The sequence below is a fragment of the Patiria miniata genome, unplaced genomic scaffold, assembly GCF_015706575.1.
Source record: "Patiria miniata isolate m_02_andy unplaced genomic scaffold, ASM1570657v1 HiC_scaffold_24, whole genome shotgun sequence".
NCBI classification, from domain to species: Eukaryota; Metazoa; Echinodermata; class Asteroidea; order Valvatida; family Asterinidae; genus Patiria; species Patiria miniata.
Window position 1 is genome coordinate 14,778,615 of NW_024037063.1, and position 18,317 is coordinate 14,796,931.

The following is an 18,317-nucleotide window of genomic DNA, read 5'->3' on the forward strand; positions in this document are numbered from 1 at the left end:
GAGTCAGATTTCAAAATAACTTTCAAAATAAGCCTTTTTTAATGGGGGTGGGGGTGGGAGGTGGGGTGTGGGGTTGCTTTAAGGGGTTAGGTGGGATGAAAGGGATGTGAACTCTTCAGGATTGAGTGTTAAAGTCCAAAATTCTCTCTTACATATAACGCATTCGTTCAAAATTGTTGTACGAGGTGAGGCATTATTAGTGATACTCACAATTGAATAAAAAAAACACGAGGCAAACCTAGTAATTGCCCCTGGTACATTTTATTCAATTGATTCAGAATATTCGCTGGAAGACTTTTCATGTATCTGTATAAACAATGAGTCAGATTTGCATGTAACCCATTTGTTGATGTTACAGGGCAATCCTATAAGATAGCACTGCCCGGCTCAAAAATGACAGAGTGTCAATGAATCAGTCAGTCAGTCAGTCAGTCAATCAGATAGAAGATGTTACGAAGAGGACACTCGGCTCGCCCTCTTGGTACTCCAACAATTCAGAATGAAACATATATTTTAAACAGTTGTCGGGTGAGGTTGCTACTAGAGTTTTGTAAGTTTTTGTAATACAAATTTTACAGACAAGTTGTTCAATATTCATCCTTAAAAAACCTCACAGTACTGACTGTGCCACATGTTGGTGGTATAACATGGATAACGACCAACGATCGACAAAGGTGAAATAATATTCTGTCACAGAACATGAACATCTTAGCAGGAGAAATTTAATCATTTGCGAGAAAGATTTGTCAGTCACTCAAGCCAAAACCCTCCGTATCATATGCGTTTCTTGACAGCTACATGTAGCATACTACCTATATGCACGGCCAGCCAGATATGCCTAGTTTGCTGCACATAACACCACACCGCACCTGTAATGGGCCCGCCCGGATGAAATATGGACAACATCTGGCCAAATCGGTGGGAATTAGAAAAATCTGGTTTTACAATGGAGTGTGGGTTAGGCTGAGGAAGCCGGGCTGTCAGCTTGCCATCTGGGTGCAGATGTGGCAATTCTGTCACATGATGAAAAGCAGGTATTGCTGGAGAGCAAGGAAGATTGACTTTGGATTTGATTTTGATTTAAGTTTCTAAACATCAAAAGATAATTTCTAGGTACCGACATGTTTTGGTTATATTTACAAATTCCATGAAAGAAAAGGTACATTTCAAAACTCTGGGGTTTTTTTCTTCAAGGCTTTATTTAAAATGTGTATGCCATCAATTGAACAGCCAATTTAGCTAGATAACTGATCAAACAACGAAATGTGTATTTGAACGGCACAATGAATAATCAGACTTCATGGAATGGGCATTCAATGTATCTTCAGAGTTACATAGGCCATCAGCCTCGGTCCAAAATGTGGCCACCGGTATCAAATGAGGGGAATAATCGTCATAGCGATTTTTGGCAAGGTATACACCTCCAGAGTTGGAAAATATGTGATAGCATTGCAGCGGTGGCAGCTTTTTGGGTGTTATCACCCTTTTTTTCAAAATCCAAATGCTTGTTACCACTCTAGGGGCAGTATATACCATGTGCATGCGAACTATAACCATTTATGCCCCAATTTGATACTGACCAAACACCAGGCTGATGGCCTAACACAAACTAGAACGAAAGATACATGTACTTTTTGGGGGTCTTGAGTTGAAAGTCTGGAAATCAATCATTTATTGCAGCAACATCCGCTCTGCAACTGCACATTGTAATTTTACTTGCTCACTTTCAATATCGTTTTTTTTCACGGACTGAATTTGTAAGCAGTGTATACACAGTCGATTGTCTGAAGGATTCTCAATAGCTCAGATAAATAGCTCAAACCAAATACTTATCTCCTGATGCAAAATCCATCAGAAGTAACCTGTGATTTATTTCACAAATCATAAAAATATCCAACATTTATAAGCGTTACATCATCCAGATGTTGAAGTGTTCTATTCCTTTTATTTCAGTTCCAGCTGTTTAAATAACTGCCCCACATAACTAGATGACGATTTTCCAATTGATAAAGCCAGTCTCATTCCATGTCGCTCTAGTGAGTAGGGTCACTCGGCAGTCAAACGGAAGTAATTCTGGTCCGCAGAAATTCCTCAAATGCATACTGTCTTGATGACATGAGAAGGTGGATATGTGTTTATTTGAACTCTAAGACGTTGGAGTTGTCAGCTGATGGGCAAGTCCTTTTCAGATCTTGTATAATTTTTTTACAAGGAAAGGCAAGCCTTATAACACACAAAATTCTGTTGAAGGGTACATGAGATTGAATTTTTCTTAGGAACACACTTTGTGCAGCTTTCACCTCTTACTGTATGTAAACTATTTGACATCCCGTTTTGGTTATTTTTATTGAAAAGCGCACTTCTTTAAACATTCAAAAAATGTCCATGCTTTTCTGGAAAACTGAGGGCGCTGTTGCTGTGATGTCATTTCAGGAAGACACTGTTCAGTTTGGGGGTTTTCTGTCCAAATTGTGAACCCAAAAGTTTGCTCATTAAAAACATTTGTAAGAAAAGTTTGCTGATTGTCTTACAGGCATGTACTGATGCAACAAAAAAATCACCAAAGAAAAGACGATTCACGACAGCAAAATAAACAAAATTGTGGAATCTTTTTCCGCTGAAATAGCTGTAACATTGAGGTTTCTGCCTGAAAGGACATCACATGTTTGCTCGTGAATATGGAAATTCGCTTTAGCAGAAAAACCAAAAAGGCACCAAAATACCCTAAAATAGGGTAAAATGAAAATTGAAAAAAAAAAACAGGTGTATTTTCAAGGATTGCATTAACAAAATACATTGCATGGGCCCTTTTAATTGATTCCGAATAGCTATTCCCTGAAAGTCTTCATGCATTTGGTCTACACAATGGGCCTGATTTAGCCTATTATTCATTGGCATTATGAGGTAATCCTATATGATAGCACTGCCAGGCTTACAAGTCACATTGAGTCAGTGAGAGAGGTCCAAAGAGCACCAAGACACAGGGCTGGCCCTCTGGGACCAGCACAAATGCAATTAAAGTTATATATTCAATATCAAGCAACTTCTTTCTCTGCAGCTGACTTATGGTACTGTTGCACAAGAATATAACTTACATTTTTAATCAGAATTTCTTGAGAAAACTTTTGAGAACCTGTAATGTTCTGCAGATTTTTCCACAACCAATTTGGAAAACTTTCTCATTTTCATTATTGGACGGCATTAGTTGTTTACAGGCCTGGCATTGGTTTTCTACAAGTCAATATATTTAAGTCATAAACATATTAGTGGCACTCTCTTTGCATTTACAAAGTACTGTCCTTGTCCATTTTACAGCTTTCTTGGTTTTTAATCACCAGAACATTTGTTGGGGTAAGTCAGAACCTGGCCCACTGATGACAGCCATTCTGCCAGCTATATAATTTGAGCTGCAAATTTGCAAAAATTACAGCCAGTTTTCATTTCTTCTGGGGGGAAAAAAACCCCAAAACAGTCTCTGACCTTTCCCTGAAAACTACAACCTTGATGTCAATAATCTCAAATTCAGTGTTGAATAAGGAGTTGAAGGTTTGCATGGTGAAGATAGCATAGACTGTCATCCGTCTCCTGACGACAGGCAGGGCATACTGTCCAAAACATTGAGTTTCCCCGGTTCTTTTCAGAACCCCACAAACTCACCAAAGAGATTTGTCACGTGGTGCAACCGTAAACCTTTATCTTGTCCAATGTTCAAGCTTTTTCACTTTTGCAGCAAAAAAGTTTTTGGGTATGTAATCACAAAAACAAGGTTATTTTCACTTTTACAAAAATTGTTGTTCAAATTATTTAACTCATATTTTTATACAAAAAAAAACGCAAAAGACAAATGTTATCTGATGGCTGAATTATAGTTTCAATTCGACGACATGTATTCAAGAGATGGTATAATAATTATAATCTATACAGCACTCAAACAACAAAGAAAAAAGAAAACATCTTTGTTGACCACGTCACCACACTGAGAGTGGTCAGGTAGCCTAGTTCCACTGAGACTCTCATAACCAGTCCAAAATTTATCACAGGAAAACCAATAAAAGCAGTTTTATTAGCACAAAAGCTCCACAATTTTCCCACAAAAAAACTGCAATCTGTGTTTATTTCTGTGCCAATCCCCAGGAGAGACTCAATGGTACCAGATGACAGATTCAGGGTCCCAACCCCCAGAGATATACGGTAAAGGGATAGGCTTCTAGGGTATCAGTTTATAGGCCCAGAGATGTAAATATTGGAAAGACCTAGCTCAAGGGATCAGAAAATAGGAGTAAAGTTTGCAGAGACTTTTTGCATGCTTTTTCCTCATTTTGCATTTTCTGGAGGTTGGCACTGTATTTTACTTAAAAATAGTGCACAAGCATAGCAGTGCATAGTGCATACATGTAGCACCAATGTTCAATTCGGGCGATTCGTAATGCAGTGCGCCACCAAGAGTTTGCCATGGAAAGTTAATTTTTCCCAGTGCATTGTGGGAGATGGTCAACAAATTCGCAGCGCGGGACATTTGAAGATGTTCGTTTTTCCGGTCAGTACTTTCGAAGGCGTATGATTTGAATATATGTTTGCCCGTTTGTTTTCTTTTGATCAATATGGTGAATTTTTGTAAGGCGGCAAAACGTTATGCCCCAATCTATAACAAATTAGCTCAAGTTGTATACTGATACTCATTCAAATGGGCCATGTTTTGTCGACCGTAAACTTGAAAAGTTGACTCTCCATGGCAAACTCTTGGTGGCACACTGCATTGTGAATTGCCCGAATTGAATCTGCAAAACCCTCACATCTTTACATGAATTATAAAGGGTCCTCTATAATGTTTGATATTACACTGCTAAGCGTAGGTAGCTGAAGTGGGTCCCCCCACCCCCCACTTCAACTATGAGGAACTTTTGGCCAAATAAGAATCGATCCTGTACACTAAATATTTCTGATTTGACCAGGTTGAGTTTTTAGGGCCTGGTCCTTTACTGCCACAGCTCAGGTCAAGGGGGTTATGATAGGGTCAATGTGACTGTGGCATGGTGGTAATTAGACTTAGCCCCATGAGAGGGGTAGCAATTGGTACAATTTCAGGAGACTTGCTCTTGGGGGAAAAGTAGTGTATCACTGGGGCAAAAAGATTTTAAGAAATTCATGTCATGCCATATTTGGGGTTTAAAAGTATCAAATAGGTAAACAAACAATCAAGAATGTAGAGAAACAAATTGAATAGGAAATGAGCTTGGTTATCATCATAACTGAATTACGTGTAAGGAATTATATTTCTTGTTACTGAAAACTTTCAATTCATAATGCAATTTGTGTAAGTTTGTCGGTCTAATTCTGAAACTTCAATATTATCTCCATGTGGATGGACAGCTAGAAAGCCTCATCAAATGATCTTTTACTGACTTCAGACTGGTCTACACTCCGTATGCAAAACTAAAGCAACTTTGACGTCACAAAACATTCCCAACAAAAATTGTCAGAGATGACATTTGTTCAACCTCTACTGATTCGTAGCTCAAAAACTTGTCGTAATGCCACAAATTCACATTCTCTATTGCATTCATCCCAAGTACATGTATGATGCAGCATCTATGATCAGTACATGTAGGCCCTTTCACCAAAATTGTGCTACGTAACGTGACAAATTATACCGCCATGATATGGCATAATGAACTAAACATACATGTACATGTGTATATCCCTAACAGCTTAAATATCTCAGTGATATATGTATAGATGCTTATCAAACTAAAGTGGATAATATGACGGAAATAAAGTGCATGAAGTTCTCAATCAAGGTTCAAATAGTGCATTGTTTGTAACGCATGACTGATCATCTCGACTATGTATTATGACTGACAGGTCTGTTCATCTGGATATTATGAACTCAAATTGTATGGTCTTATTACCGATGCCTTAACGCTCCATATGCCGGAACACAGTTGTTGGCCGAAACTTGACCTCATATAAGTGCTCCTCACTGTACATGTACTCCCAAAACCAAACCAAACATTTTCAACCCAGGAGAGCAAAACTCCAAACTGCCCTCTAATGAAGCGAGGTCTTGAATGCTGCTTTGAAAATTACACTTCATTTATGATTTGAACAGCGGAAAGAAATGGCAGCAATTGGATTTGAATTTCAACCACAGGTATTTCCAGGTGTTCCCAAAAAAACTTCCACTTGACCTCGGAAACAATTTAATTGGAGTCGTTGTTTTCTTCCGGGAACAAAATTGAATTGGAAATGGTTGAACTGAAGTGTAATTGAGGAATGCTAAATTCCTTTCCCGACCTTCACCATGCATTTATGTACTTGTTCTTTCCTTTGAAAAGGTAGGAAAACTACACACTCAATTGTGTTTTCTGTATAAATCACCGTGAAAAAAAAAAGAGTGAGGTACAATTTTGCCAATTTAGGTATTGGGTTTCAGAGGAACAAATACCGTAAGTCTGACATCATTCATGAGAAATATCTTTCATGTTACTCATTCGATTTCATTCATTTTCACACATGTTCACAGCAATCCAGATATTTTTTTTTTGCTGTGGCACAGAAAACCAGAGGTTTTCTAGCCGACACGATGGCTCCAGTGAAATAGGATGACAAAATACAGAGCAAGAAATGATGACATGCTCTATCAACTAGAGCTTGCCTCCAAAGCAATGCCCCTTCAATGACATTTCAAGCAAACATATTGTCTCGGTTCGAACCTTGATTTGGATTTTGGTCCGATGGCTGATAAGCGCAGTAAATAGGGCTGTGCATCGGAACCGGGTATCGGAGTGCCCGACTATTGATGTCAGGAACCGGTTCCAGATTATGGAATCCAGTACCATTAACCAACATTACATATTATTTTAATTTCTCGGACAATGAAGAAGAAAGGTTCTGAATGTCATTTGTGCATGGGGAATTTTCAAAATGAAAACCAGGCCACATGGGAAAACAAAACGTATTTATTCACTTTTATGACGCATGTGAAAGTTGCGCTTACACTATAAAGCTATAAAGCTCTCTGTACTTTTATCTTGCTGTGTTGACAAACCGATTAATATTATTTTATGAACAACCTGAACAGCAACTTCCAAGATTTGAATTTTGGGGTTAGGTTTCTTAACGGGTACCTGGGTACCTGTTTTTTTTAATCGGGTACCCCGTTCCCGTACTAGCCGTAAATGCACACCCCTAGCAGTCAAGCCATCACTGCAGTAGAGGGCGCTTTCAGCAAGATAATTCAAATTCAGTTTTGGGAACTTTGGCACTTGGGCCAGGGAAACTCTGGGCAAACCTACAGTGCACTTTAGCTTGAATATAGCATGTGTGAGGCATGCTTCCACTTTATCGGGTACAAGCACCAACGTTCCCAAGATTGGAACCGATTCGTTCAAGTCTCTGGAATAATCTCGTTAACCCCCTCTACTGTCACGTCAGCTCAAGGGTGTTTGTCATAGCTAAGATCAAGTTGCGGTGAGGACTATTAGTTGAGTAGTGGTTGAATCCTGACATGACTTACGCCTTGGCACTAAAACACCGTAGCAACATGCGAAAGCCTCGAGTCAAACAATGGTCAAAAAGTCATCACAAAACTTCATGGTCCTGACTCCATAGTGTGCTTTATGATGCATGTGGCTATCGGTAACCAGTAATGGAACTTGCCCCGTGGTCCGGTTCCAAATAGCCATTTAGAGTAGTTCAACCATCCTTCATTTGAGCAAAGTCAGTCAAACTACAGTTCACGCCCCAAACTTGCTCTAGCATCGCATAAAGGACCAAATTAAAATGCAGTCTTGAACCTAGACAAACCACATGTACTCGTACTACACTTTCCAAGACCCCAGCATCTTATTCCCTTGTGAGTAGATGAACTATCTATTTGATCCATTCATATGTAGCCGACCCCACTGTTCATTTGCACCAGTGCTAATCCCATTTTTTTGACCCTGCAGAGTGCAGAGACAGGAAATGATCTCAGCTACTGACACTGACATTCCCTCGACAATACACATGTAAGCAATTTGTTTTCATTTACCGCCCATTCAACTTTATTAATACTTCCTTCCTCAATTACATTGTTGTAGTTTTGTCTTTTCACTCATTCGTATACATACACCCATTTGTCTCAACTGACCTTTTTTCTGTTTCTGTTCAGATTTATGTGTGACCATTGACAGTAACTTGGGTTTTTCTAAGTTTTCTCATTTCGGGATAGGTTTGTTTTCACCCCCCCCCCCCCCGCCCATTTTTCCTCAAGTTCGATAATTTCGTTTAACAATTCACAAAGGTGTTAAAGCAGGATAAAGGTGGAATGGCTGGACTTGGGAAATTTGGAAAAGCAAAGCTTCCCTCTTTTTTACCATTTACCATTAAATTTTACATTTTGAGGTCTTGTGCCACGTCACTGGAACTCATTGGTTTTGTCTATTTGATAATCCAACCAGTACATCAACCACTCTACAACTTGTTTTCAAACTTTGATTTTTCCAGGTCACCACGGATTCCTTAGTATTGGGGCAAAACGTTGCTGTAGAAATGCAATAACCCACTGCTGCAAGAGGGAGTTATCGCAACAAACAGCCATCACCCACGAACCGTCAGCAACATCATCTTGGTAATCTTGTAAAATCTCCCCCCGCAATATGGGGGAAATCCGGCTCGGGTAATTATCAGCACCCAGACTCTAAGTGGTCTTAAACAGAGTGATAAACTAGTGCGCATGCGCTACTTCGGCAGGCATCTTGTTTGCTACTGGAACAAATTTAAGAGTTTAGTTCGGAACTAATACAAAAGGTTTTGAATGCGCGCTGCATATATTAGGCAAAACAGGTGCACGCACATGGCACAACTACTACAAGATTCCAAAGACGTTGTTGCTGGCGGTTCGTGGGTGATAGCCGTTCATTGCGATAACGCCCTCTCATGGCGACGGGTTATCGTGGCGGCAGGTTATCGCTTATGTACAGCAACAACGTCTGGGCCAAAGACTATGGATTCCTGCATTTATGAACTTACGTTGCTATTATAATGTCAACACTAGGGGAGCAGTTTCTTGGAGCTGCTAAGCGCAAAAAAATTATTGCTTAACATAAACAGGTCATCAGCATTAATGACATCCTGAGTAGCTGGTACCCAGCTGATTTGTGCTAAGCAGTGAAATTAGCTTAGCGGATTAGCAGCTCCAGGGACCTGGACCCAGACCTCCGATGATTTATGACTGGAGCAGTCTTGGGATAGCTCTCTGGATCTGGACTGGGCATTATCAATCCACATCCCTGGTTTAGAGGTTTAGAGGTTTAGCGTCTCCTGTCTGGGTCTTGAGTTGACTCTCTGGATGCTACCATGGGTGGCAGAGCAATCAAGTTGGATTTCAGGCATCATTTGGTTGGAGGGATGAAATTTCTGGCAAGACTGAGATTTCTGTAGAGTTCGTGCTCTTATTTAACAGACTGTTTCTTCATTTTCAGTATATCTGTCTTAAGAAAAATGCCTTCAAAGTATATGAAACCACTGAAAGCACTCTGGTTTGTATTCCCTGTGTAAGAATTATCATTTAGCAAATATGATTTTTCCTAAAAGAATTCTTATTTTCTTAAGTTGTTTTTTCTACAGCAAACGCAGAGTAACATGTTTTTGTAACATGGGTTTCTAGGCTCAATCTTGCTTCCATATACATACATGTACATGTATATTATGAAATTGACATGTTAATTGTTTCTCACACTTTGAAAATTTAGAATGAAAACGTAAAAATTCAATGTAAACACATGTGTCACTATTGTAACCATTTTGGAACATCATCAGATATTGATACCTTAATTTGTATACAGTTTCACAAAATTGCCTCTTATTAAGATATAACTGGGTGCATACCTATGTTCCCCATTACCTATGTTCCCTAACCCTCACCCTAACCCTAACCCTAACCCTAACCCTAAGGATTTGGGGAACATAGGTATTGGGGAACATCAGGGACCCCGGCATTACTTGGGTTCAAACCCAGCTTTTTCATGGCAGTGGATAACCAGCCATGCCTTTTTGACAGCAGTATATAAATGCTGGAATGTGTGATATGCTAACTTGCTTGGAATGTTGGATACATCTGTATTTATGACTGTACCATCCATCATTCTACCTGTCCCATTCACTGACCAGGGGCCCGTTTCAGTCAGACACTACCCAGGAATTGGAGAATGTGATATTTTTATGCGTAAAGGTCAAGATGCTTAATTCGAAATTGGCAAGTCAGGACATTTCATTTATAACAGGCATGCAACTAGAAAGTCACAAAAAAGAGGAAATTCAAATCTTTCCAAGACTTTGTACAGTGTTTTTCTATTTTCAATGACACACATTGGGGGTCAAAAAAGAGGAAATCGGCTGATCAGAGGAAAAGTTGCATGCCTGTTATAAGGTTGTTCGTTGGCATATCAACTTAAAACTTGAAATGTGTTTGTGGACATACGCCAGCTGTTTCGAATGCCCCTTGAATGTGACGGTGTCGCATGAAGTGTGATGATGTCACAATGAAGTCACTTGAATTTTCATCTATAACACATCCTGGTATTGGTACATATCAAGTTACAACCATATGGCACCTATAGTTCTTGAGACATAGTCCTTAGAAAAGTGCCCCTTTACTGTGACGTCATATGACTTGTGATGACGTAATCATGAGGTCACTTCAATTTTCATCTATAACAAGTCCATGTCTTATGTACCTACAAATGTTGGACCCAATCTGACTTGTACTTCAGAAGCTATAAGGCTTTAAAAAAATGCACCTTTAATGGCAAGTCTGGCGAAGCTTCTCCGAAAGCAGTCTAGGCCAGAGTGCATAACATTCTATTCAACTGATTGAGAGTGCCTATTCAATAGCGGTCTTTTTATGCATCTGGTCTTCACATTCAGCCGATTCATTGGCGTTACAGGGTAAACCTATACAATAGCACTGCCCCGCTTTCTTCTCAAGCCTACAACCAGTCTAAGTCACAGTCTACATCACACTCAGTCACAGGTACAACGAGAACATTAGGCTGCACTCTGGGACCAGCAAAAAAAACCTGTTCACCCTGAAATTACGAAATATGACACTAAGGAATTCATCCAATATTACAACTGATTGATGTTTAACATAAACGTCAACTATCAAATGATGATCAACAATGTCAACATGAATGCCGAGCTGTCAATTACCTGAGATTTATTCCAGACAGCAACTTCAATGACTCACCCCTGGATGTCAAAAATGTTACCCCCAGCTCACATGATCGTAAATTAGGCTGCTAATTTTCTCCCCTGGGAGTACAAAACATACTGCCAAGGAAACCTGGGTTTACACATTTCCCTAACAAGTCATGTTATGGAATCTACGGAGAATTTCCTAGCGTGGGGTGCTTATTCTTCATGCATATCTCTGATCGAAAAATCACTGTAGACACCCATGTAGAGTGCAGGATCCGTGTAGATTCTTATGAGTGGGGAAAGGGTTCTGGAGGTATTTGTGTTGGACCCAGGTCCTACACAAGGATTTTTTGGACAGTGTGAAAGACTGTCATGTCCGACAAGTATACGATCCTCAAGAGTATAACCAGTTCTGCCCAAAGTGAACCCAAGGTGTTTGTAATTATTCAGCAAATGGCCGGGAAAACCCATAGAAATCTTTCGACTTATTTTCAGTGGGTCCCTTAGTAGAAGGTGTGGAAGGAAATTACAGTTTTAGTGGTGGGAGGAAAACCCCAGAATGATATTCTAAGGAAAAACACAAGGAATCAGGCAGGGACTGAAAATCAACCCACATATTGGCCCACGCGGGATTTGAACCCGGGTCACACAATGGAAGGCAAGGAAAGTACCGCTACGCCAACCTGACACCCCTGCGTAGGCGAGACTAAAGTGTGAAAAGGCCTAAAGGGAGATGGAACCGAAGAAACCACTTTTTTTCAAAACTTTGTTTTCTAAGAGGAGAAGGGTCTATGTATACTAGTATTGAAGACAAGAAAGAGTGTGTTCTCTTACTTTGTGATGAGCACAGCGGTGTCGTAGTGATGAGGATGACTTTCCTCCTTCTGGTTTTGGTCCTGCTGCCAGGCACAGAAATTACGCAGCGTCTGGGGAGCGTCTGAGGTGATGGACAAATTCTCCTGCAAGAATCAGAATGGAATTGTGGTCAAGTCTATCACAAGTCAAACGTGTGTCAATTCACAAGTCAAGTTGTAAGTCGGGCCACAAGTAACAGGATGAATGACAAGGGAATGCCTTGAATAACTTGTCATTCAACTTGTGATTGACGTATGATTGACTAGGAAGTTGTGGGGACTTCTGAAGACTACAAGGGGTTTTACAAGTTCTTGGCTATGTCTTCGTCTTCAGCTTCACGCTCAAGCTTCATGATTTTTGGTCCCCTGACTTGGAGGACAGGCTCCAGTGCACTTTTTCTCCACTACCTGCGACAGAGACACCAAATCCTGCCACACAAGACCAATGCTTCATGGGTTTGAATACAGCAGGAAGCTTGGCCGAGAGATGAAAATAAAGCTGGAGACAAAACTAGTGTTTCGTAAACGCCTGTCTTAGTGGTCAACAGAACTCAGTTTGTGCATTTAGGGTTTTTAAAACCCTTTGTTTTTAAATCTGAGTATGGGCTACTGTTCTAAGGCAAGATGCATATCTATGGTTAATGCGTAATTGAATAAGAAATGTTTTCATTTTGGGGATAAGATGATAACACAGACGAAGTATCTTCTTACCTCCTCTCTACGTAGAACCAGCAGCTTAACTAGCACTATGTTGATGTCGTTTCCTATACTGGGATCTTTGAATATTTTATTTACCTGCAAGAGAAGATGATACATTTTATTTTTCCATTAACCAATGGGTTTGATATTGATGGCATTTATTTAATCTTCGGTGATTTCAAACAAACTGTGGCTCCATACCTGAAGTTATGACCAACACAAAAACACAAGTATGACCATCAATGAAAAACACCCTTAGGCCAAAAAAAAAAAAAGGCTCCGGTTTCTGGTTTGCGCGTGCGTCGCCGTAGCCTTGCGCGTCGGCAAAATTAAGAAGTTTTTTTTTCAATGTAAGATGATGTCTAGAAACCGCCAAACTCACTGGTTTGACTGGATATCTGCTGCGCAATTTTAACGTGTTTTTAGATGGGCTTACGATTGAGTATAAGCTTTATGTAGCCTCTCTGGGATCCAATACATTTTGCATTAAATTTAGTTGGGCACCATTTGCAGTCATCAGCCGACATTTGAAGGGAAAAAAAGGAAAAGGAAAAAAAAAGCCACATCGCCGGCTCACCGCACCACTTTTGGGCCAAGCTCCATACCAGAAACCAGAGACTTTTTTTTGGCCTGAAAACCAAAACTCTGATAATATATTTCCATCAGAATATCATCAACAGCTCTTTGGATCTTATTTTTTATAGGGGACTGAAGAGGACAAGACGAGGACAAGACGAGGACGAGGATGAGGACGAGACCTGATTTTTAAAAATAATTAAAGAAGATTTTTGAGAGCCTCTATGATGGCAAATTCGGAAATTTCAAAAAGTGGAAGAATGAGGCGTTACATTTAAGCAATGAAGGGCCCCTCTGTAGAACTGTACTGTGTACATGTTTATGAAAAATGGATAGCTCTTCACCTCAAACTTATAAATCTACGCCTGAAATCACATCCATGACAAGGAAAAATAACCTTTCATTATCACCAATACAGTTACTGCAGAGATACCTAATCTAATGCTGAGACAGGTGCCAATCAATCAATCACCAGACCCACTAAAGTATCAAGTTCCCTGTCAAGTGCCAATGGGGCAAAACCTCAAGTACCAGAGGGGCAAAAAAAACAATTGTAACACACTGTCAATCAAGCAAGCTGCCAGTCAGGAGACAGACACTGTCCATTCTCACCCTTGATACAATGAAGCCACTAAGCCAGAAAAGTACCAACTGTCAATGTTTGTCTTTTCTTCCAGGAAAACTCTGGGGTGTTAAAACCTGAATGGTTGTGTCAAATCCACAGGGATCCTTTTGTGGGAATAAACAAACAACAGAGTTGCCATTGGTGAAATTCTTTGTGATTTTTCTTACCGAAAGCATTGATTTTGTGAATGCAAACATTTAGATTAACCATAACCACCTGACTTTGGTCCATGTAGGTCTAGCTTGAGGTCAAATAACAGCAAAGAAAATGTGTTGTTTTTCCACAGAGCAAATCTGTCTCAAGCTTGTGATCCTTTTACAAATTTGTGATCCTGAATGGAAGGCTCTCAATGACCTATGTGCCGGAAAGTCAGTGTCGCCATTGTAGTAGGCAAAGATCATATAGCACCATACGCAGTACATGTAGGTAGTAGGCAAACCTTCAAAGCTGTGAGGGATGGCAAAAACTGTGAGACAAACACAGAGCTAACACCCACTGGGTCAGCATGATTATGACAACCCTACACAGCACAGGTAGTGACCATTTGCTCTTTGCACGCTCTGCCATAAGCATGCAGAGCCTCGATCTGGCAACTTTACACAATGAATATAGCCGGTTCAGTGATTCCCAGGTTTACCCGGGTATCACTGAACCCCGACACGGGAATCACTGAACTGGCTATATCTATTGTGTAAAGTTGCCTCATCGAGGCTCTGCATGCTTATGGCGGAAGCGGGAAAAGAGCGAATTATGCCATTTGCTACTACATTGTAACTGCTTGCTTTCTGCAACAGTGGCTGGTCATGGGGAAACCAGTTGGTTTATATTATTATTCTGATCACCCCAATCAACAGAGACAATTGTCAAGATGTCAGATTTTAATAGTTATGGCCAAAACAAATCCAAAATCATATAAGAAACATGTCTTTTTTGTTGCAACGTAAATTTTAAATCCCTGTAGAAATTGCAAAGTATTATAGGCCTATACGACATGCTAACTATAATTTTGAAGACAGAGGGAGACCAACAAAGGTCACCGTGCGGTCATATTTTCGACTTCTGCAGGACTGGAAGCATCTGTCTGCATTTGTATTCAGTAATTAGCTGTAAAAAGCTTCTTTTAAAAAAAAAACATTTGCCTGATATACCGGTGAAGCATTCACTTTCCACATTTTCGGCTGCTGGTTAAAGTTTGTGCATCAAAGGATACCATCTGAGTGAAAACGTCATTTTTTAAGACGCACGCGTTGCAAAATTTAAATAAAAGGATAGTGCGTAGAAATAGGAGCGCGTAGCTTTAGAGGGTCTGACGATATATAGTTAAACCTGAAGATATGAAGTAAAGTAACGGAAAGTGTGAGATGTGAAAACCTCTTGGTTGGTTTCAGAAACGGAAACCAGGTAACCGAAGCCAACTTCTTTTCAACAGAACCTTTTTTCCTGAGCGATATCCTGGGGCATTCTAGTGTCAGTCACCCATCCCCAGACTTCCAAATCTTTGGGCAACTTATACAAGGAATTCATTGTTGGCTGGAGCTAAGAGTAGCCACATTCAGGAAGCTGCAGCCCCAAATCTGTGTTTGTACACATGGGCCGCAATGTTTGTTTTGCCATGGTCAGGGTCCCTGTTTATTTTACAGGTATTGGATGTTGGATAGCCTGAGGGGTTGATACTGGGAGTCTGGGTTTCAGACTCTTGCTCTTGAAACTCTTTTCTTTTGCCGGAGCAAAGGTAATTTTGAGGACACCTGGGGAGGGGATTCCAGCATAGAAGAATGTCATTTTTAAAAAATTCCAGTTTTCCATTTTTTCAACTACTGCAGGATAGGGAAGGAGATCGAACGGACTACCAAAACAAGTAAAACTTCAATTTATTTCTACCAACAGCGAGAGTATTTTAGGAAACCCCTTTGTTACCCCATACACCTTCCTCTTTACAGTAAAAGAATTTCAACTTTCTAAATTGCCTTTCTACCATACAACAGGCCCATAACCCAAAATTACGAAAGGTCCACATTTTTATAAGTATATTTTTGCAACTTAAACCTGTTACTTTCACCACCGTGCCCCCCCCCCATTTTTTTCTGACAGAAGACGCCACTGCATTTGTGTATTGTATCCCAAGTTCAAATGCCAAATGTCATATTATTTCAAACGTCTTAAGCCCTGACTCACCAAGGCAACTAGTGTGAGTAAATAATGCTCCATGTTGGTTGGCACCAAGGTGGTTCAGCATCGCACTATCAGCCACTAATCTATGCATATTCACATGTGATTACACTTATGCATATTCATGAAGGTCATATAATAAATGTTGAAAGTTCAAATGTCTTAAGCCCTGACTCACCAAGGCAACTATACATGTAGTGTGAGTAAATAATGCTCCAGGTTGGCACCATGGTGGTTCAGCATCTCATTATCAGCCACAAATCTATGCAAATTCACAAGTGACTACACTTATGCATATTCACGAAGGTCATATATTAAATGTTGAAAGTTCAAATGTATTGAGCCCTGACTCACCAAGGCAACTAGCGTGAGTAGATAATGCTCCAGGTTGGCGCCATGGTGGTTCAGCATCTTACTATCAGCCACCACCATCAACTCTACGTGGCGTGTGAGGGATACAAACCGCTTCTCTCTTCTGTGCGATGATTCTGTCTGCGTCGATGATGCGGTCTTGCTACTGTTACTATCTTGTTTAATGCTGAATGAAAAAAGAAAAATAGCAGTATGTTATTGTTGTCAACTTGTTATGTTTTTATCTACTTCTAGTCCAACTGCCAACAATATTTTTACTTCGATAATTTCTTGAATAAATGAAGAGTTGAGCTTTGTCTGATGAAAACAAATTATTTGTGTGATTGTTTGCAATTATTCTTTAATCTAACTCCCCAGAAAGAAACCTTCTGAATTCTCAACAATCCACCAGAGTCAGGTTGGCGCAGCAGTCCTTTCCTTGCTTTCCACCGATGTGGCCCGATTTGATTCCCGCCCTGATCCTCATGTGGATTGGGTTTTCAGTCCCTACCTGATTCCGTGGGTTTTCCCCAGAATATTTTACTGGGGATTTGCTCCCACCTCTATTTCTTCATTGTCTTCTCTCTTCAGATATGTGAGCTACAGTGTCGTTTGAGGAATCCATACGCCTAGTTTAATTACCAGAAATAATAATAATAATAATCACACTGCATGACCCAAATGACACATCTTTTGTACTTAAATCTTAAAGGTAGGGTAGATCATTTGTCATTTGTGGGTTTTTCTCCATAATTTGAAGCAACAAAAGTGCTCAAAATCTAAAGAAGGGTGCTTAACAACTAACCTGATGAAGCTTTAGCTCAGTTAATGCTGTATGTTCCGAGAAAACAATATTCTAGGATCTCAATTTCAATTCAAAAGTTGCCGAGTCATGTTTTGAATTGCGCCTGAAATCAGCATCTGGGACACGTTCTCATTCAGCCGATTGCAGCTCAACCGTTTCACGCACTGAACAGACGAATAATAGCAACCGGGCGCGCGTGTGCATCATGTCAATGTTGTCCGTATCAAATTCACGGATTCTTCGAATTACAAACCAACTACTAACAGAAATTTCCAAAAATGCGTCACTTGACGCATCTTTGGAAATGGCCTTCTTTTATTGTTTTCTTCAAAATAAGCATGCCAGAAAGAATAATTTCACAAGGAGTTTAGTGTCATTACTATCTTTAAACTTTACTTTCATCAATTATTTTTTGGATAGCTGCAAATACAGCATGCCAGAAAAAATAATTTCACAGGAAGTTTAGTGTCATTACTATCTTTAAACTTTACTTTCATCAATTATTTTTTGGACAGCTGCAAATGCTCTACTCTACCTTAAAGGGACATGAAGCCCCATGGGAATTAGTAGTGGCTGGGTACTACCTTTCTCATTCCCACAAATTCCTCCATAAACCTAAAGTATATGATTTTGAAGGCTGTAAGGATGATAGGGGTGGATGTTTTTTGGCAAAACTTTCTTTTCATGATCGTGTCTCTTACCTTTTGCTAATTCGTTGGTGCATCTGATAGAGTTGTGCAGCTAAAGTGTTTGCGGTGCTGGTGTCCTGTGAATGAAACTGTCTCCTGTTGCCATGGTGATGCTTCCGAGGATGAGAACCATGAGGCCCCGGCACATCATTTGTGGAATCTACGGTAAGAGCAGAGGGGAAATGTGTCTTGTTTAGGTACAATGAATAGGTTAAGCACACCCTTGAGTAGCTCTTCAATTTGAGTACTGTGACAAATAGGATTACATATAATTGCCTTGCAAGGTTCATGCTTGCAATTGATTTTCTATATCACTTTCACTTTTTCAGTGAGAATATTGTCCTCTATGCTCCAAACTGTGTGAAAAA

General features: G+C 40.0%; 1 protein-coding gene across 1 annotated transcript in view; it reads right to left on the reverse strand.

Moving 5' to 3' along the window:
* LOC119731535 (A disintegrin and metalloproteinase with thrombospondin motifs 9-like) overlaps nt 1-18,103 on the reverse strand; it is a 131,318-nt gene extending 113,215 nt beyond the window's left edge. The window contains exons 1-4 of the mRNA XM_038204708.1: nt 17,962-18,103; nt 16,459-16,642; nt 12,747-12,830; nt 12,016-12,140 (exon numbers count right to left, since the gene is read on the reverse strand). Of these exons, the coding sequence (XP_038060636.1) occupies nt 12,016-12,140; nt 12,747-12,830; nt 16,459-16,642; nt 17,962-17,984 (416 nt within the window). The 5' untranslated portion in view covers nt 17,985-18,103. The remainder of the gene's footprint in view (nt 1-12,015; nt 12,141-12,746; nt 12,831-16,458; nt 16,643-17,961) is intronic.
* Between the last annotated feature and the right edge of the window lie 214 nt (nt 18,104-18,317).